The sequence below is a fragment of the Otolemur garnettii genome, unplaced genomic scaffold, assembly GCF_000181295.1.
Source record: "Otolemur garnettii isolate 467f Iridium unplaced genomic scaffold, OtoGar3 scaffold00129, whole genome shotgun sequence".
Lineage (NCBI taxonomy): Eukaryota > Metazoa > Chordata > Mammalia > Primates > Galagidae > Otolemur > Otolemur garnettii.
The window spans coordinates 464,969-486,534 of record NW_003852524.1 but is presented as its reverse complement, the minus strand read 5'-3'; the positions used below and the strand labels follow the sequence as shown (position 1 = coordinate 486,534).

The following is a 21,566-nucleotide window of genomic DNA, read 5'->3' as shown; positions in this document are numbered from 1 at the left end:
TGAATTTTATATTATTTTTGTTAATTTTATAATGTTAAACTTTAATAATAACAAATAATTGTTGAGAACTGATTATTGAGAACTGCTTATCAAAGTTCGCATTGTTGATTAGTTGTTAGAATTCGACCACCATTGTTTGGACTTCATGAACAATGGCATTTTTTGGCACTGGCAACCACGAAAACATTGTGTAACTGTCTCTCAGACGATACATATCGTACTGAGTGCTAGTGCTAGTTAAACAAGTGATGTCAACAAATCAGCTATTCAGATAATTTAGGTAAGTAATTTACTGATTTATTTCATGAATTTAGCAGACAGTACTCATATTATTTATATTTTATAGTGGCAGCAAAAAGTCTAGCGCCAGCCTTGAAAGTGACACTTACGACTTACAAGGTATCATTATTAAAAAAATATATTGATAAGGAAAAGGTGAAATCTTGGGCATCAGCAAAAATCACAATAGAGAACAAATGGTTAGAAATATTTCATCATTTTGAAACAAACCATGTTCCATACAATAATGCACTAAAAATTGTGGGATACATGCTGTCCTTACCAGGAACTAATGCTGCGACTGAACACATTTTTTCTATGGTAAATAAAGTGTGGACATCAGAAAAATCACAATTAAGTGTTGAGACTTTGAAAGCCATTTTACGTGTGAAATATAATTTAACAAATTCTTGCGAAAAATTTCATGACCTTTTAAACAACGACAGCAATCTACTAAAAAAAAATCACTCAAATGAGAAATATGCCAAAGAATAAAATAATACTATACATAATTTTTTAAATGTATATTTGTAAATTGTACTTATGTTGAAATTAAAAAAATATATATTACAATACTATTTTTGTGCTCTATGAAAAATTTTGTTGCTCCATATAGACCAAATTTTTAATTAAGAACCCCCCCACCCCCCCACCCCCAACCACCGTCAATGGTGTCCCACTTTACCAATGTTAAAATCTGGTCACCTTAGGTAAAAGCAATTCAGCAGGTTCCAATTTCTGGCTTCTCCACTTGAGCCAGTAACTTGCTTCACTTAGATTTAGGTTCCTCCTGTATAAAAACGGGAAGAAGCATAGTCTTAATGTTGATAGGGTGATGTGAGAATTTAATGCTCTTCTATACAGCTGGGAAGCACAGCCACTGACACATAACAAGCAGCCATGAAACAGCTGCTTACTATTATCAGTTACAATCCCTATGGCGTTCAAAGATAACTTGAGGCCTGCACCATGGAGCCTGTTGGCGTTGACTGACCAGAGTCTGCAAATTCTCTGCTCTGATCCTGTCCTGACTGCCCCTACCCCAGCTGTCCATTCTTTGAAAACATGGAGAATTATGTCCCTGCATCAGTTGTTACTAGAGCCAATCACCTGTCATGCCTGGAATAGGGATCCTACCCAAATTGCCCTTAGCCCCCATGGTCATGAAGTGCAGACCTGCAAGAAAAATGGGAGCCAGTGGTCAAAGCTCATGAACTCAAGGAGCACAGCAGACACATCATAGGTATTGACTGGGCTCCCAGAAGGGAACCACATCATCACTTTTAGGGCTGATCGCAAGGCCTATGTCTGGAGTCAGAAAAATGGTGTCTGGAAGCCGGTTCTGGCGATCCTGAGAATTAATCACGCAGCCACTTTTGTGAAGTGGTCTCCGCTAAAGAACAAATTTGCTGCAGGAAGTGAAGCATGACTCATTTCTGTTTGTTACTCGAGTCTGAGAATGACTGATGGGTAAGCAAAAACATTAAAAAGCCAATTTGCTCTGGGTGGCGCCTGTGGCTCACTGCGTAGGGCGCTGGTCCCACATACCGATGGTGGCAGATTTAAAAGTGACCCTGGCCAAATTGCAATAAAAAATAGCCAGCGTTGTGGCAGGTGCCTGTAGACCCAGCTACTTGGGAGGTTGAGGCAAGAGAATCGCCTAAGCCCAAGAGTTGCAGGTTGCTGTGAGCTGTGACGCCACCGCACTCTACTGAGGGTGAAAGAGTGAGACTCTGTCTCAAAAAAAAGCCAATTTGCTCCACAGTCCTCTGCTTGGACTGGCACCTCAACAATGTTTGCTGGCAGCAGGATCAAATGCAGAGTGTTTTCTGCCTAGATTAAGGAAGTGGATGAAAAGCAGCCAGTACACCCTGGGGCAGCAAGAAGCCTTTTGGTCAGCTGATGTCAGAGTTTGAGGGTAGTTGCACCAGTGGCTGGGTCCATAGGGTCAGCTTCTCTGCCACTGGGAGCTGCCTAGCTTGGGTCAGTCATAAAAGCACTTTATCTATTGCTGATGCCTCAAAAAGTATATAGGTCTCAACTCTGAAAAGAGAGTTCCTGCCACTCCAGAATCATCTGTCTTGGACAATAGTGTTGTGGCTGCTGGCCATGACTGCTGCCCTGTGCTCTTTAACTACAATGACCACGGCTGCTTGACCTTTGGGTCCAAGTGAGACATTCCAATACAGAGCACCCAGCACAGCATGTCTGCCATGGAACATTTCTGCAACGTGGATACAAGGGCCACGCCTGAGGACCGCAATACAGCCTTGGAGATGCCGCACCAGAATAGCATCACTCAAGCGTCTATTTAAGAGGTAGACAAACAAGATTGTCACAAACTTTGCACTACTGGCATCAATAGAGCCATGACAATTTGGGATTTCAAGACCTTAGAGTCTTCTATCCAGGGTCTCTGGATAATGTGATGCTGAGTGAGCCTCTGCCATCCAGCACGACAACAGTGGCTCTGCCAACAGATAGCAATGAAAGCCAGCCCCAAAGAAACACTGAAAACACACATCACACAAATATTGTGTGGTTTTGTTTCAGTATAAAATTGGTGAAAGTGTTGGTATTTTAAAAGCAACAGTGATTTTTTTGGGGGGCGGAGGCCATTTCATTCCATTGTTGACCAAAGCTTCTCATTAAGTAGTTTATTATGGAGAATTGTCACACTAACTTAAAGGAAAGGGTGATGGAAATATGTAAATTGTCCACTAGAAAATTAAGTTAAAATACTGAATGTGGAATATTATGCTGCTTTAAAGAAAGATGGAGACTTTAGCACTTTCATGTTTACATGGATGGAGCTGGCACATTTTCTTCTTAGCAAAGTATCTCAAGAATGAAAGAAAAAGTATCCAATGTACTCAGCACTACTATGAAACCAATTTATAGCTTTCATGTGAAAGCTATAACCCAATTATAGCCCAAGAATATGGGGAAATGGGAAAGGGAGGGGAGGAGGGAGGATGGAGGGAGGGAGAGTAATTGGTGAGACCACACCTACGGTGCATCTTACAAGGGTACATGTGAAATTTACTAAATGTAGAATATAAATGAATATAAATAATAGAATATAAATATTAGTTAACACAATAACTAAGAGGGTGTCATGAAAGCTATGTTAGCCAGTTTGATGAAAATATTTCAGATTGTATATAAAACCAGCACATTGTACTCCATGATTGCATTAATGTACACAGCTATGATTTAATAAAAAAAAAATAAATAAATAAAAATACTGAATGTGAAAAAAAGATTATTTGAAATTATGTATATTTTATTATTATTTTTTGTAGAGACAGAGTCTCACTTCATCATCCTTGGTAAAGTGCCGTGGCGTCACAGCTCACAGCAACCTCCAACTCCTGGGTTTAGGAGATTCTCTTGTCTCAGCCTCCCGAGTACCTGGGACTATAGGCACCTGCCACAATGCCCGGCTATACATTTTTATTATTTTAAAGACTTTTAATTAAGGGCGGGGGGAGTAAATGCCTGAATATTTCTTATTCTTTTGGTTTTTCATTTTAGGAAAGTTTAGTGTTTCCTTACATGGGAATAAAAACTCAGAGGGAGTCGTTGAAGTAAAACTTGTAGACCAAGATACAAAAATGTTCATATGTCACAGTAGCTGGAGCATGACGGAAGCCAATGTAGCCTGCCTTGACCTTGGATTTCAACAGTGAGTGCTTGCATCAGTAGATTTTCTCAGGATTTGTTTTTATTATTCCAACTATTTGCTTTTTGATTACCTAATCTTTCTTTGCCTCAATTTCCTCATATGTAACCTGAGAAAATCAACTACCTGCCTCAGGAGGATGAAGAGTGGTCAAGTTCACCTGGCACTTAGAACCCTGCTGAGCACAGAGCATTTGCAAGTCTACTGAAGAGTTTGGAGCTTATGCAAATTATTGCTTATCTACCTTATTGCTTATCTCTATCTTATCTTATTGCTTATCTTATTGCTCCTCTATCTTATTGCTTATCTACCAATCCTTTGGTGATTTCGAGTCGCAAACATGTTCCTTCTTTATATGTGCCTTTTCTCTCTTTCTCCTTGGTCAGCTTTGCAGAGATTTGTCTATTTGATTAGACTTTTTGATTTTTGTATTTATGAATGGTCTCTTGTTTCTTTATTTTGTACTTCATTAATCTTTACTGTTATCTTTGAGTTGAAGACTCAACTCAACCATTTTCAGTGTTTCTTGTTTTCCTAACATAAACACTGACAGTAAAAATTTCCCTCTAGGTAATGCTTCATCTACATGCCATACGCCTTGTATGTGGCATTTTATTTATCATTTAGTTCAAAATATCTTGTAATTTTCAATATAATTTCTTTGTTGAGCCATAAGTAATTTAGAAGGTTTTTTTTCTTTTTGTTTTTACTTTTCATATGAATATATTAGTTGGCTTTCGATTAACTTTTTGTTGTTGTTTTCTTATTTAAACACATCATAGTCAGAGAATGTCCGTGTATGATGACAACTTTTAAAAATATTCATTGAGACTTTCTTTGTGGTTGAGTGTTTTTTAAATGCTCCATGTACAGGATTCTATGTGATGGATATGTTATCCATTAGAATTAGCAAGGTTAACTGTTTTTGCAAATATTTTCTTATTTCTTTCTTTTCCATCTTTTTATATCTTTATATTTTAAGCATGTCTCCTATAAATAGCATATTACCTAGATCATTTATTTAATTGACTATGACAGTCACTGTTAACTGGAGAGTTTATTCCATTTACATCACTGTGTGTTGTATTTTTCCTTTCTTATTTTTGGGCTTATTATTTACTCCGCTTTATCTGTGCTTTCATTTTTTCTTTTTGAATTGCTAACAGATTAATAAAGATTGTTTTTAATCTTTCCTCTTCTCTTCCTTTAGTTGGCTTGGAAATAATACATTTTATTTATTTATTTTTATTTTTATTTTTATTTTTTGAGACAGAGTCTCACTATGTCACCCTTGGTAAAGTGCCGTGATGTCACTGCTCACAGCAACCTCAAACGCTTGGGCTCAAGCGATTCTCTTGCCTCAGCCTTCCAAGTAGCTAGGACTACAGGTGCCCATCACAACACCTGGCTATTTTTGTTGTTGTTGTTGCAGTTGTCATTGTTGTTTAGCAGGCCCGGGCCAGGTTCAAACCCACAACCATGGTGTATGTGGCCAGTGCCCTAAGCACTTGAGCTACAGGTGCTGAGCCAATGCATTATATTTCTATTCCTTTAATGGTTATCTTTGAATTTACACCATAAATCCTTGACTTAGTAAGTACTCAGCTTCTTTAGACATAATAGAAAAAATGTCATTATCCCATCAAGTTCCCATATTTAGTTCCATCTTATTTTTATATGCCCCTGAAGTTAGTCACTATTGCTGTATAATAAGCAATCATTATAACAGTTGTTAAGTCAATGTTTATCCAGATTTACTTCATGTTTACTAGCTTCTTGGTTTGTTCCTTTGTGCATCTCACACCTCCATTCTGGAGTCAATTTTCTTCTTAAGTGACACCTGCAGTGGTTCATTAGTGAGAGTCTCTTACTATTAAAATGAGCAGTAGAATATTTCTGATTTTCAACAGTTAGTGATCTACAACTGACTGGTTCAACTTGGTAGTAAACTCTCTTGGGCTTATTTATCTCTATTTGCTCTTATCACATTTTGCATAAGCTCATGAACCAGCTTCTCTGATTTTAGCCAGCATGGAGTTCCCTTACTTCCTTAAAAGCTCATTTGAGGACATTTGTTATGTTTTATATAATATTTCCGATATTTTTTAATTGAGAGGCTTTTTGGATTACTTATCAGATCATCCCCAAGGGTCTTGCTTATTCTCATAGCATAGCTTCATGACTACCACATCTTCACCATGGATCTGAAATAATTAAAAATGCCCTCCTTTTAGTTCTCTTTTTGCCTTTTGTTCTATTAGTGTGATATTTTTACTGCCATTACTGTTCAATTTTTGTTTTCATTTACCTGATGCATCTCTGCTTGACTGTTCATTTTAACCTCTTTTCTCCCATTTACTTCTAACAAGAAGCAAGGAGCCATTGAATGTCCTGGAAAAATAGTTCACTGCAAATAATTGTCTCTCGGATGGTGCCTCACCAAGGAAGCCTCTTTTCCACATAAATTCTGAGCAAATCGGGAAGTCCAGGCAATGACATATAGATGCCAAAATATTACCGTAATACTGTCAAGGCTGAATTGAGGATAAGCTTAGTGTAAAAGCAAAATGGACCCTTTTGAATTTAACTAACTCAGCCTTCCAAAACTTAGGCAATAATGAAACTGGTCAGATAACCTTACAGCATGGGGAAGGTAGAGAGACTCCCAAAAGGAAAAGACAAAAAATCTGAGCGCACCATGTCTGATACTTATTTCTAAAATCCTCTGGGCAGAGGATTCCAGGAAAGAAAGCAGGAATGAGAAAGAAGCGTTTCTCCCTAATAAGAAACAGGGAGCAGAAACCAGTATTTGCGGAGTGTCTGCCATGTTTTGAACTCTGGCTAGTTAAAATTGATTATTTTAGTTAATCTTTACAAAACTCAGTGAGGTGGTTATATTCCTTTTTATAGGTGAAGATATTGGGGCTCAGAGAATTCAAGTATGTTGCCCAACCTGTAACTCATATGCACAGAATGAGAGGAGGCAACTCGGGTCCCTCCTACAGCAGGGTCATACATGCAATGCACTAATTATTCTACCACAATGTTTCTCTTACTCTGTCTGCAGAGGCGCTCTTAATACTCAAAGAAGGTTTGGTATTTCTGAAGAACCTTATATAAATTCCACTGAATGTCTGCATGTGCATTGTTGGGGATTCGAGACCAGTTTGGCTGAATGTACTTTTACTAAGAGAAGGACTAAGGAATCCCAGGATTTAGCTGGTGTGGTGTGTTACACACAGGACGCAGGTTGGTGGAGCACTTGCCCGTCCTTTCCCTTCCTTCGCATTTATTTTATACCAAGACCACAGTAGACAAATGATTGGTACCCAGTTTCCAGTCACAGAGGCAGTGATATGGGCTCTATTATGTTTGGGGCTTTAGAGGCTAAATTGGTACTTTTCTCCTATGTGTCTTTTTGCCATTCAAATATCACTTCTCTTGGGGCAGCGCCTGTGGCTCAAAGGAGTAGGGTGCTGGCCCCATAAGCCGGAGGTGGCGGGTTCAAACTCGGCCCTGGCCAAAAACTGAAAAAAAAAATAATAATAATAATAATAAATAAAACAAAAAACAAATATCACTTCTCTCCAGTTCCTAGATGGGAAGTAAAGTTTCCTTTGCTTTGTTTGAATATCAGATTAGAGTTACTACAGCAAACAGAAGTCAGTTGAGCATGAGAAGAAACCTCAGCATCTCCTTTTAGAGTTCTGGGGTGCATACCTTTCTTTAAAACCTTGAAGTGATCACATCAGAGCCTCCATTTCCCGGCAGTCATTGCCACTTTTACCCTCCATTCTGACATTGGAATATTTGAGCCATACGTATAGTTTTAAAGGCCAAAACCATAGCCATCCTTTTCCAGTGGGTATTTTTTTTTTTTAAGTACCACCTCGGAAGGAGGTGTGGGTATTAGTGTGGCAGCCTGAAAGAAATGGTGAGAACCAGTTTTGCTGACGTTGGCAAGCATTCCTGACTCCTGGCTCCCTTCTCAGACTTCCACCATAAATGATGATTTTCAGGGACAATGACAGGACCCCCATCAGCCAACTTTAGCATTTATTTCCCCTTATTAGTCTTATATACTATGTTGATAGTACTAATCCATTTTGTATCGGTTTTTGGAAATTTCACTTTATCTTAACAAGTCCATTATCCCCAAAATGTGCTAAGGATGTCATGCCGCAACTCCATAAATAAATTTCACAAAGTTAGTTCCTGCTTTACAGATTTACCAACGGATAAATCCTTTAGGTGTGTGAACGGGAAATACATTGCTCAGAGGAAGGCCTGTGATGGTGTCAATGATTGTGGAGACCAAAGTGATGAGCTGTGCTGTAAAGGTAGATATAAATCCAGCCCCCAAACTCACTTTTCTAACTAAAAAAGCAAAAACAACTTTACCATCGAATTTCATATTGCACCTCATTCAGTTTTAAGACCTGGAAGGAAACCTCTCCTACTTATGTTTGCACAGGGTGCCGCGGTGACAGTTTCTTTTGTAAATCTGGTGTTTGTATTCCAAGCCAGTTTAAATGCGATGGTGAAGTGGACTGCCTTTCAGGAGAAGATGAAGTTGGTTGTGAAGGTAATTTAAAGTTTGGGGAGACTGTTCTTCATTTTTGAATTCAAGGCTGCTGAAACTTTTCTTCAGGTAAAGTGTGACCTTAAGGAACCAGGGGTAGGTGTAGCAGTAAGAACACTATTTTTTTTTTTTTTTTTGAGACAGAGCCTCAAGCTGTCACCCTGGGTAGAGTGCTGTGGCATCACAGCTCATAGCATCCTCCAACTCCTGGGCTCATGCGAGTCTCCTGCCTCCACCTCCCAAGTGTAAGGGACAAAACTAACTTTATTTTAACTACTCCCTAAACTGCCCATACCCAGAGCTTCAGGCTGTACCTGCATCTCAAGGACATTGTGTTTACTTCCTATGCTATACTTAGAGAAGCTGCATACCAGGGAAGTTGTGTAACCCCCCTCCTTTTCTTTGTCTTCGCTCCACTGTGCACACGTCCCATAACTTGCCCCCTTGTACAGCATCTACCTAGACCAATCAGCTTAAGACAAGTACTACCTCTCCCTTCTTTCTTTCTGTACCCCTTAAAACCTCCTTCCATTTTAGAATCGGGGCTCTTCTGCTCTCCTGCTGCAACGGGAAGAGTAGAAGGCCCTGACTTGAGTCTCATAATAAAACCGCCTCTTGCCTTTTGCATCGGAGCAGTCTCAGAGTAATTTATGGGGGACCTTGTAACTTGGGCACAACACAAGTAGCTGGGACCACAGGTGCCCACCACAATGCCCAGCTACTTTTTAGTTGCATCTGTCATTGTTGTTTGGCGGGCCCAGGCTGGATTCGAACCCGCCAGCTCAGGTGTACGTGGCTGGGGTCTTAGCCACTTGAGCCACAGGTGCCGAGCCAGTAAGAACACTATTGAGTGGGCATTTGAAAAACTATGAAATCGTCATCACCTCACATTTTTATTTACTAAGTATCTACTTATTACAGAACTTTTTTAAAAAGAAGTTCTCATGTACACACAAGACAAGACTATGAAAATGAACCTCTATGTAACCACCTTCCAGCTGCAATATTCATTCATATTTTGCCAGTTTTTTTCTCTCTTCCAGTTTGTTTGTATGTTTGTTGGATTATTTTAAAGCAAATTTCAGATATCACATCTCTTCACCCATATATGTGTCTAATTATAAAGAGACTATATATATATATATATATATATAACCACTGTCTCATTAGTAGGCCTAAAATAAAAATAATTCCCTGTATCATTTAATAGCAACCATGCTCAAATTTTCCCAACAATCTCCAAAATATCTTTCTTGAGTTAATATGTTCAAATCAGGATCTAAAAGAATCTGAATGTTGGGTTTGGTTATTAAGTTTTTTAAGTCTCTCTTATTCTTTAAGAATTCCCTCCCCCACTCCAATTTTCCTCATGCTATTGATTTTTTTTAATAGAAACTAGGTCACTTGCCTATAGGTTAGTCCTTATTCTGGATCTATAAGACTTGATTAGAAGGAAGATTTAATACTTTAGCAATACTTATTGATGAGTCTTGCCTTGTATTTACTGTTACCAAAATGTCTTCTCTGGATGTCCCCCTACCAACACCACCAAGATTGATCCCTGGAATAGCGCGACATGTCCACTTAAACGTGCCCTCATAACCTTTTGCCTAATGATTTCAGCAGCCTTTGTAAGTGTTGCCTACACGCATTTTGTCAGCAGGGGCAGTAAAATGGTGATATGTAATTTTACCATTCCTTCTGCATTTATTAAATGGAAACCTATAGGAAAAAAATTCTCCTTCATCAACTATTTTGTTTCCATAAAATGTACTTCACAGCAGAAAGGTAAAATAATGTTTAACTCCCTTTACTTATGGAGTTCCAAAGTAATGATATGGTGCCCAGGATAACCTCCAATGGTGAAAAATATTTTTTATGTATCTACTTTGTGCCATTTACACAGACTGTTTGCTCCCATCAGTGCTTTCTGGGGGGAATCTCTTTAACTTATTATATTCATTCACTGAATGAATGTTTATTAAGTTCCTACTGTGTACTGGGCCCTGTTCTAGGTGCTGGGGTTACCATAGTGAATAATAATTCACAACTTTCTGCCTCTTCATAGATTTTACATTCTAATGGTGGAAGGAAGACAATAAATAGAATAAATAAGTAAAAGATTAAGTAAAGTAAGTGCTAAGAAGAAAAATAAAGCAAGGATAGAGGATTTAAAATGTTGAGGGGGTAAGTTATGAAAGAAAAAAATTTGTTTTGAGACAGAGTCTCACTCCGTAGTCCAGGCTAGAGTGCTTTGGCAACTTAGCTCACAGCAACCTCAAACTCTTGGGCTCAAGTTCCCCTCTTGCCTCAGCCTCCTGAGTATCTGGGACTACAGGTGCCCATCATGATTCCCAGCTAGTTTTTCTATTTTTATTAGAGACAGGTTCTCCCTCTTGTTCAGGCTGGTCTCGAACTACTGAGATCAAATGATCCACCTGCCTCAGCCTCCTAGAGAACTAGGAGCAAGTGTGAGCCATGGTGCCCGGCCAAGTTTTGAAATTTAGACATGAGACCTGGGAAGGCCTCACTCACTGAAGTTACTTTCAGGTGACAGGCTGAAGGAAACCATGTGGCAGCCATGCAGATGTCTGCAGAGCGGATTCCAGGCAGAGGCAACGGCCAGTGCGATGTGCCTGGGACAGAAACGTTCCTAGTATGTGTAAGGGAAGGAGTAAGAGGGTTAGTGCGACAGGTGTACAGGTAATGGTATTAAAGGACATTAAATGGACATTTAAGGAGGCATTAAAGGACAAACAGTAGAGGGGTGAGGGGCCAGAGGTGCCAGGGAAAATCAAGTAAGGCCTGTCAGTGAGTGAAATGGAAGCCACTCCAGGGCTTTGAGCAGAGGAGAAACATGATCTGACACTTGAAATCAAGACTGCTTTGGCTGCTGGGTGGGGAATATGCTGTATAAGGGCAGAGAGCGGGTGGAGGGAAGTGGAAACTACTACTGTAAGCCCAGGAAGAGAAGAGAGTGACGAGGGCAAGTGGTGGGAAGGGAAATGATGAGAAGCAGTTGTTTCAGGATATAGTTTGAAGGCAGAGCCAACAAGATTTCCCAATGGATTGGATCAGGTGTGAAACCGAAGGAGCAGTCAAGGATGGCTGCAAGGGTTTTGGCGTGAGAATGGAGAGGACAGAGCTGCTACCCACAAAGATGGGGAAGGCTGCGGGAGAAGGGGGGATACTCATGTGCACCTCATCCACGGGCCTATCCGGTGGTGTGCTGGCAAACGGTTAACAGCCTGCTTCGGAGAGAAGCCTTGATTTGTAGCTTTTGCTAATTTCTGAGGGTGTAAATACCCCCACCTCGGTAATTTATATTAGCAAGATGTTACAGAACTTAAGCTGGGCACGGTGGGCACAATATACTCTGGCAAACTTGTCCAAGTTGGTGCCAGCACACCAATGAATGACTTTCAACTGTTCATTGATTTTTGTATTTGTCCTAATCAGCAGTAAACACCTTTAAAATGGAATCTATCTAATTATTTTTATATTCAGATGTCCTAAGAGAAGTGTGTTACAATAAACATTAAATGTTGGAGATGCATATGGATAAATACATTGATATTATTTTTTATAAAACATATGTTACTTCATATGCTCCGTATTAGGCTTCACTAAAATTTTGTTTAATTTTCTGTTGATACCAGTTCTTAAATTAAAGAGTATACTGTTTAGGATTTCAAGTCATTTAATTTCTTCTGAAGGGCGTACAAGCAGGTGAGCAGCAATGTTCTTCTGTTCACTAAATTTCGTTCAGCCTTTAGGAAGGAGAGGAAGAAAGGAAAACTTTCCAGGGAGGAGGACAGTAAATACTGACCTGTACCAAAGCTCTCAGTTTGGTTTTTTTCCCTTCTTTAATTTTTTTACTTTGCCCTCCCCCCTCTCAATTTAAAACTCTAAGTTTTACAGTCAAGGAACACAATTTGTTAGTTTATGAAAACTCCTTCTGCAGGACGGTACCTACAACATAAACCTTATTTTTAATTGATTTCTTAAATCTATATCAAGACCACATTTAGTTAACTGTCAGTGTTGCTTCACTTTGCCCTTCTTTTAAGAAGAGCCCTGTTGTCTGTATCTCCATAATGGTTCTAATTTTTTCCTCTCTTAAGAAAGGTCAAGTGAGAGCAAAAGTGTAAAATAAAAATATTAATATATTCTTTGACCCCTTCTTTAAGTGACCAGGTCAGAATACCTAAACCAAGAGAGGTTTGCATTTATCTCTTAATAGGTTTCTTTTTATTAATGTAAGTTTAAAATAATTACAAATTTTATATAACTGTATAGTAAATATGCTGTTGACTGTGTATTCCAATGTATCTAAAATATGAGTCTCTTTTTAAAATTAAAGTTAAAACAATTTCCTTGTTGTAGTGGAATTTATGTGTCTAAATGTAGGATGGAAAAATTGCTATGCATTATTAAAAATCAAAGTAAGATGGCCTATTGTGGTTTCCTTTGATCTTTTTGTAACTATTAATTTAAATTGTTATACTATTTATGAAATGTTAATGATCTTTGTATATTTTAGTTAAATGACTATAATCTCTTTGCTATAGTCAATTTTTTCATTTTGTTTTTAGGAGCCAGACATCCTGCAACTCAAGGTAAATATACTTTTTAATTCTTTTTGAGATGGGGTCTTGCTGTGTTGTCCAAGCTGGCCTTGAACAACTAGACTAATGCAATCCTTCTGCTTCAGCTTCCCAAGTAGCTGGTATTACAGGTGCATGCCACCTGTTTCTATAATAGAAAATTTATACTGAAAACAAAAATAAGGTGCTATGGTTTTTATGACATATGTATAGTATAGTGATGTGGTATGTATTTTTTATAAATTAGAATTTATCCTTTTCTGTGGTAAACTTTGGTCTTATTCTTTGATTTTCTTCAGGCTTTGTACTTGTGGCTCAAGGTAAAAATTTTACTAAAATCTTGGGATACTGAAAAATTGAAACAAAACTAAAATTCAATTATCTTACATTTTGAAGTTAACTATTTCCCGAGCATGATATGACCATGTATTAGGGATAACCCATCTTGAACACAAATCTAGGCACAGAGGCCTTTCTTCAATGTCACAAACTCATTTACACGCATCCCATCCACAGCCTGCCGACCAAAACATTGTGCAAATTCAACCCATCCCTGCACATTCCACCTTTGCTAAACACCCATGTCCTCTTCTTTTAATTTTCCCTCAAATCAGGGCAGCTCCTGAAGAAAGTGCCACCATCAGAAAGATGATATCTTTTCATAACAGACATTTTCTTATTTGCTTACATAGCCAGATGTCCCCAACTCCTCCACTGTTTGGGGCCACCTTTTTCTTTTTTGTTTTTGCATGTTTGTTTGTTTGGTTGATTGGGGGGGGTTGTATGTTACTTGTTTTTTGTTAACAAGTCTCTTCACAAATACTTTTAAATATTCATATAAAATGACTTAATTTCCAGTTCACGTAGTGCCGCAAGTTCATGGTCTTCCTCGGGATTTCTTCAGATTCTTAGCTCAAGATCACCCCCAGTCTAAATGCCTAGTCTCAATTATTTTGTTGTGTTTCCTCTCATTTGTCATGTTGCACTCTGAGGCTGCCATTCTTCCCCCGCCCCTTCTTTATCCCTTTTTCTCTTCTTCTTTTCCTTCTGTCTCTCTTCCTAATGTCAGACTTTGGGGCAAAGGCGTGAGTTAGAGACACACCTCAGCTGCTTATACATGATCACCACTGGGCCAGGCCAGGGCCTTCTCTTGTTTCATTTATTTATTCTTCTTTATCCCTAAACCTGACTCCCCTTACCTCACCCATAGACAAGCATTTTGAAGTGACTTAATGTATATGTCTTTTTTTTTTGTATGCATTCTTATCCAATGTGTATTTATATTCTGTCAGCATATATTTTTTTCATTTACATAGTATTGTATTATAGGTCTCATATTCCCCCCCTTTTTTTTCTTTTCACAAAGCATTACATTTTAAAGATCTGTCCGTGTTGTTCTGTGTTCATCTAATTTGTTGCTTCTGACTGCTGCCGCTAATACTCTGCTCTGTTCATCTTTCACAAGTTACTTCCTATCAGTGGTGGACTCTCAACCCACAGTCACACCATCATAAACATCCTTAGGATCAGTGGGAAGATTTCTTTGAGACATCTAGCTGGGCGAGTGTCATAGTCCATTTTGTATCACTATAACAGAATACCACAGATTAATTTCTTACAGTTCTGGAGGTTGAGAACTCCAAGGTGGAGGGGCCCACATCTGGTGAGGGCCTTCCTGCTGTGTCCCCCCATGGCAGAATGTGGCAGGGCAAGAGAGTCAGAGAGAGCGAGAGGGGGTCAACGTCACTTTTATAACAAGCTCACCCCTGCTGTATCTAACCCACTCGCAAGAGAATATTAATCCATTCATGAGGAAAGAGCCATAGCAGGAAGGTTGTAAACTCTTAATTTGACTACTGGTGTCTGTACATTCTTTGGCAGAGCTGTTATGTAGCAGTCTCAGTCCCACCCATATGCCTGAGGGTTCTTCTCAACCCTGCCAGCTTCTAGCATCATCCAGCTTTCTAGGTTTGCTAGTTTCATACTGTCAAGTGATGGCATTCTTTATTAACTTGAATTTTTGCAATAACCAAAGACTTTGATTTTCTCTTCATGAGGATACTAGCTTTTTGAGTTTTCTCTTCTTTTTCTTTCCTCTCTTCTTTTGCCTGTTCACATCCTTTGCTTAATTTCATACATATTTCTTTCTCATTGATTTGCAAGGGTTCCTGTTATACAGCCCAGATAGTAATCTGATGTCAGTTTTAGACATTACAAATACCTTCTTCCATCTTGTCACTCAAATTTAATGCTATTCATGGTGATATTGAGTAGAAATCAATTACTTTCTATATAATCAGAGTTACCAGTTGTCTTTCTTATGGTTTTTGCTTTCAGAGATTTGTTGGCTCTTCTTATACCCAGTACACCTCAGCGACACTGGACTTTCCCCATTTCCCTTTGTTGAGCATTTCATGTAAATATTTGCGTCTTCTCTGATTTGTGAGGGTGTTTTTGTGAATACTTCTGAGTAAAGCCTTTCTCTTTCTCGGAAAACAACTTAGGTGGTTGGCATAACAGACACATGTGTGCCACCCCCCAAAGAGAACTTTGGGAATCCTGAGTCAGGACACAGTATTTTAGCAAAGCAAGATTGCCCTTCTGGACCACAGATTGAGAAGGGCTCTTCAGCCTTAGGGCTTCATGTGACCTTCTAGGTCCTTAAGTGTGGCCTTTTACCTAAATCCAAATTTTACAGACTAAATCTTTTTGTTTTTATAAATATATTTTTGTTTATCTTTTATATTTTTATTTTAATTTTTAAATGAATATTTTCAAAATACCAAAGAATAAAATCAGTTTCCTGAAATAATCCTCCCAGATTGGCCAGCAAAATTAGAATGTTAGTAAGCCATAACACCAGAGTTGTTGGCTGCCCATGTTCATGATTTGGTTCTAATTTCCCATACCTGATGGGCATCACTACTGCACAGGGGTAGTTGGCAAGTGTTAATGGAGGTCAAGTACACCAGTCTGTTATCATCCTTTGACAAGTGTATACTGTGTTTCTGTTTGAAGTGGGATTTGTGAATAGCTGCACAGCTTGGCAGTATTTTTTAATTCTGTCTGCTTAACAGTCCATCATGTCAAAAAAGACCAAGAAAACCCTGAAGGAAGAAAACACCAAGATTTTTTAATGAGGATGGGGAATTACAATATTATCTTGTTTCTGCTAAAGATAAGATGATTTGCTTGCTTTGTAATACTCTAGTATCAACGTTAAAGAAATTCAATGCTTATCAGCATCATAACACTCATAAGGACCACAAACATTTTAAATTAGCAGGAGAGGTGCAAAAAGTTACACTGCAGAAATTAAAAGAGGAAAAACAAAAGAAAAGACGATTCTTTCAAACAGCAGTAAGACCCAGAAATAATGCCACTGAAGCAACTTACAAAGTTAATCTCTTCAAAGGGAAGCCATTTAAAGATATAGAAATTAATGAAAGAATGTGTTCTTGAAGTTGTAGGATGCTTAGGCCCTGATGACATTTCAATGTACAAACAGCTGCCTCTTTCCCATAATTGATCAGCACCCTGAATTAGCTTTCAACTTAACAGAACAACTTCATGCAATACTTCAAAAGGAAAATATATATTATTCAATCACTTTGGATGCATCAATTGATACCACAGACTCAGCCCAGGTTTTATACTTCATTCAGGTCATAACAGAAGATTTTCTTTGCTATGAAGAGTTACTTATTTTGGGTATACTTATGAACAGAACATGTGGAATAGATATCTTCAACAACTTCCAAGATAAATCTTGTGATGTTAGACTGAATTTGGTAAATTTAGTTAGACTATATAGAGACAGTGTGCCTTCCTTGACAGTGAAACATGAAGGATTTGGGCAGCGCCCATAGCTCAGTGGGTAGGGCGCTGGCCACGTTCACTGAGGCTGGCAGGTTTCAACATGGCCTGGACCAGCTAAAACAACAATGACAACTGCAACAAAAAAAATAGCTGGGCATTATGGCAGGCATCTGTAGTCCCAGCTACTTGGGAGGCTGAGGCAAGAGAATTGCTTAAGCCCTAGAGTTTAAGGTTGCTGTGAGCTGTGATGCCATAGCACTCAAGGTGACAGCTTGAGACTCTGTCTCAAAAAAAAAAAAAAAGAAGGATTTATTGCACAGATGTTAAAGAAGTATTCTTTTACATGTTGTTATCCACTTCTCCCAGCACTGTATATTGAATAGGGATTCCTTTCCCCAGTGTAAGCTTTTGCTTGGTTTTTCAAAGATTAGATGGCAATAAGAAACTGGTTTCATCTCTTGGTTTTCTATTCTGTTCCATATGTCTATATCTCTACTTTTTATGCCAATACCATGCTATTTTGATCACTGTGGGCTTACTATAAAAAAATGCTCTTAATCCCTAAACATCAGAGAAATGCCAATCAAAACCACCCTGAGATATCACCTAACCCCAGTGAGATTAGCCCACATAGCCAAGTCCCAAAGTCGCAGATGCTGGCCCAGATGTGGAGAAAAGGGAACACTTTTACTGGTGGGACTGCAAACTGATACAGTCTCTTTGGAAATAAGTATGGAGAATCCTCAAATAACTCAAAATAGACCTTCCATTTGATCCCACAATACTACTACTAGGGATCTACCCAGAAGAAAAAAATCATTTTATCATAAGCACATTTGCACTAGATTACCACAGATCAATTTATAATTGCCAAGATGTAGAAACAACCCATGTGCCCATCAACCCAGGAATGGATTAATAAACTGTGGCATGGCATAGTATACCATGGAATACTATTCAGGCATAAAAAGATGAAGACTTCATGTCTTTTGTGTTAACCTGGATGGAGTTAGAGAACATTCTTCTTATTAAAGTATCACAAGAAATGACATTTTAAAGTCATTGATGTTAACGGCCGGGTGCAATAGCTCACACTTTGGGAAGCCAACGCAGGTGAATTGCTGGAACTCTTGGGCTCAAAACCAGCCTGAGTAAGAGCAAGACTCCACCTCTAAAACTAGCTGGGCATTGTGGCAGGCACCTGTAGTCCCAACTACTTGGAAGGCTGAGGCAAGAGAATCACTTAAACCCGAGAGTTGGAGGTTGCTGTGAGCTATGATGCCATAGCACTCTACTGAGGGTGACAAAGTGAGACTCTGTCTCAAAAAAATATAAATAAATAAAGTCACTGATGCTAAGAAACATCCAACCAAAGCATGGGAAATGCAGTAGAATACCCACACCTTTGGCGACAAGCCTCAAAAATACTTTTTTGCTTTTCAACCATTTCTTGATGCAAATCTCCATTGTCCTAACTAATCCAAATAAGAATGTCCTTAAGGTCACAAATAATTCATACCCATCTAGAGGATCAACTGAAGCTATGACCTCCATGCTGCAACCAAATATTCAAATGCTTTTCAACAAAAAGCAAACACAACAAAGTCACCAAAAGGTTAGTTAACTTTAAGATTAAGATTAACAACTAAGAAAACCCCACACTGTACCCCAGAAGTGCATTAATGTACATAGTTACCATTCAATAAAAAAAAAAAAGATTAACAACTAAGATAACAACTAGATAACTTTAAGATTAACAAATAGTTTTCCCTTTTTGAAATTATTAAGTACACAGGAGTTAGATTTTTACATAATAATGTACATTTTAAGTATATTTAATTGAAGTTTCTTGAATGCAGCCTTATTTGATTACAGCTAAATGAATGTGGCCTTTCAACATGAAAAAGTTCCCCAGCCCTGTCTGGACTACATCGCAGCCACGTCTTCATCCGAGACAGAGCAACATGTTGATAGGAATCTGGCTTCAGATTCTTGGGTCAAAGAAATTATAATCCTATCCACTGAAATGTTCTAGGGTGCCACATTGAAGATGGAAACGTCTTGTATAGCTTCAAGAAAACGTCTGAAGGGAAAAAGAATCTTTTTATTTTCTTATGACTTCTACATCCTGGCTGCCTACTGCCAACCATACCTAGTACTAAAACCAGTGAAATACCTTTCTTTGCATGAACCTGTAAGAAGTGCCACATTCTGTGCAAAATGAGAGGAGCCTTTTAAATGTCACTCAGGGCTGTACTGATCAGTGTTGGGGACTGCTCTATCCTTAGGTAAGACCTGTGAACACAGAGTTCAAGGAGAAGCTCTTCTTCTCTGACCTGTGCATGTTACCTATTCTAAATACAGAAAACTGTGACACCAAGTCTCACCACTCACTTGTAGCAATAAACCCTCTGGTTTGTGCCAGCATCAATTTCTATTGGCTTACTTAAGCCTTCACAAACACCTAGCTATAGAAAGAAAATAAGATGACATGCTTTTAGGATTTTATATGGTCCTTTTAAGGGAAGACAAGTTTTAAGGTAGAAAATCATTATCTAAGTTTAAATGATTTGAATAATTTAATTTTCATGATAAAGATAAATTTAAACATTGGATCTTTTTGTTTTATCATAGAAGAAACAGAAATTTTGACTGATGATATGAATGAAGGTAAGTTAACATTATACTTTTTTGTTAGTGGTTCACTCATTTCAACTGAAATGTTAAGATTATTGCGCATGTACACATATGTGTATATAATTGTTTCAAGCACCCACTAATTGATACTTTGGTATCAATTTAAATTGAAAATATAACACTATTGTTCTTTCCCAGTGGCTTTTAAGAAAAACAAGCATAAATGATTCTTGAGAATTTCTTTTAAAACTGGATTAATTTATATGTCTAATTTTGAAGTGAAAACAGTACTCTAGTGCTAGGCAAACTTTCTGATATGAACTTTGTCAGGTCAGTTTTGTCAAAATAACCAGATTTCAAGCGTAAGATATGACATACATTTTGAAATAGAAAATAATAGATGTTAATTGAGTTTTGTAGTATTTTTAATCATGATAACAGAAGACCTTTGAAGATATGCACCTTGGCCAGCTGTGTAATAAGAGCGAAATTACATGAAAGTAATTTCATGTAATTTACTAGGATAGTAATCAGTTGGAGATTTGGAGTCAGGCAGATTGCATTAAATCCTGACTCAGTTATGTATTAGATCTGAACCTTGGGTGCACAACTTAACCTCAAATACAAACACGGGGAAAAAAATAGCTTCCTGTTTTAGGGGGATTTTAAAGTGAATTTTGTGTAAGTCTCCCTTCTAATTCTCAGTCTCCAAAATTAATTAACTTTTTTAAAAATCAGGCAGTGAATGAAAGCTTTATATCTAGAAACTACAGATTATTAATTAAAAGCGATTTTCAACAAAGGTCCTTACTTTCTACTCAAGGTAATATTAATTTTCAGATAGTATCCAAGATGGTCTCACAGTCCTCAGTGAGGTCTCTCTTCATTCAAAGGTCTAAGAAAAAATTAAGATTTACCATCATACTCTTCCCTTAACCTGATTCTTAGGTTAGGTGAGACAAAAATATAAGTAAATTGTTTTAAAAAGTCTTCTGTCCATGTTCTCTCTCGGGGGCCTCCCTCCTTTTTTTGCCCCAAATGAATAATAATGAGCGTCATTGCCTTTCTCATTTGGGGTTGACAAACAAGTAAACAAAAAACAAGTAAACAAGAAACAAGTAAAAAAATTCTCATGCCATGGTAAAATATAGAGAGAGAAGAGAGGAAGCATCTTATACTTTTCCTTTCTTCCATTGTCACAAATTCTTTTGCAAATTCGTGTCTGAAGTCTTGCTCTACCATGTTTTCTCAGTGACAAATGAGCCAAATCTGCACGCTTAGACAGAGAAAGGAAATATGGTCACATGTCAAATGACCAAAAAACCATCCCCTGCTCTGCTGATCTGCTTGCCCAGGGGTCCGTGGCACATCACCCCCCAGGGTTAATATGGTGATTAAATGATATGCCAAACGCTCAGTGTGGGACCTGACACATAGAGAGTGCTCAGTATTATCATAATGTCATTAATGATAATATTAATATTATTGAAAAGAGGTCCCTATAAACAGCTTCTAGAAAGTAAAAACTGTGAGAAGACACAGTTCCCCAGGCTGTCATCTTACCCCATGACTTCAGAAGGTGATTCCTTTCTGTGCTGTCACTGTAGCAATGCCTGGATATGAAGCTTCTCTCATCTGCTAGAGGCTGGCCAGTGCTTCCTGTCACTAGTCCGCCTTAAGGCAGAACTTCAGAGAATCAAGCCAATTTTAATAGTGAGCCACAATCTTTTAGCAAGGTCAATAGCTGAGTTTAGCATCAAAAATAATTGACTAATGAATCCAGCCTGTTTTATATTAGTGTGACTCTGCCATCTTTGTGGCATAACCAAGAAGTGTCTGTCCAGAAGGTAATGCGTTCAAAATAGTAACACCTAATCTCTTCCTTTCTTAAAGAAAGAAAAAGGATAAAGTCATCATTCCCTAAACTATCCTGTGGAGTTAAAAACAGCCTGCATGC

The 21,566-nt window shown here is 38.3% G+C and overlaps 1 protein-coding gene and 1 pseudogene across 2 annotated transcripts in view; both read left to right on the top strand.

Annotated features, from left to right (window-relative positions):
• Positions 1 to 21,566, top strand: part of CFI (complement factor I) — a 52,334-nt gene that overhangs the window by 21,510 nt on the left and 9,258 nt on the right. Inside the window, exons 4-10 of the mRNA XM_012810341.2 lie at positions 3,817 to 3,967; positions 7,032 to 7,213; positions 8,191 to 8,304; positions 8,439 to 8,549; positions 13,142 to 13,165; positions 19,607 to 19,642; positions 21,503 to 21,560. Of these exons, the coding sequence (XP_012665795.1) occupies positions 3,817 to 3,967; positions 7,032 to 7,213; positions 8,191 to 8,304; positions 8,439 to 8,549; positions 13,142 to 13,165; positions 19,607 to 19,642; positions 21,503 to 21,560 (676 nt within the window). The remainder of the gene's footprint in view (positions 1 to 3,816; positions 3,968 to 7,031; positions 7,214 to 8,190; positions 8,305 to 8,438; positions 8,550 to 13,141; positions 13,166 to 19,606; positions 19,643 to 21,502; positions 21,561 to 21,566) is intronic.
• Positions 1,017 to 3,030, top strand: LOC105887826 (annotated as a pseudogene). The gene is made up of 2 exons (XR_002775330.1): positions 1,017 to 1,763; positions 2,022 to 3,030. The product of XR_002775330.1 is annotated as an actin-related protein 2/3 complex subunit 1A-like (transcript).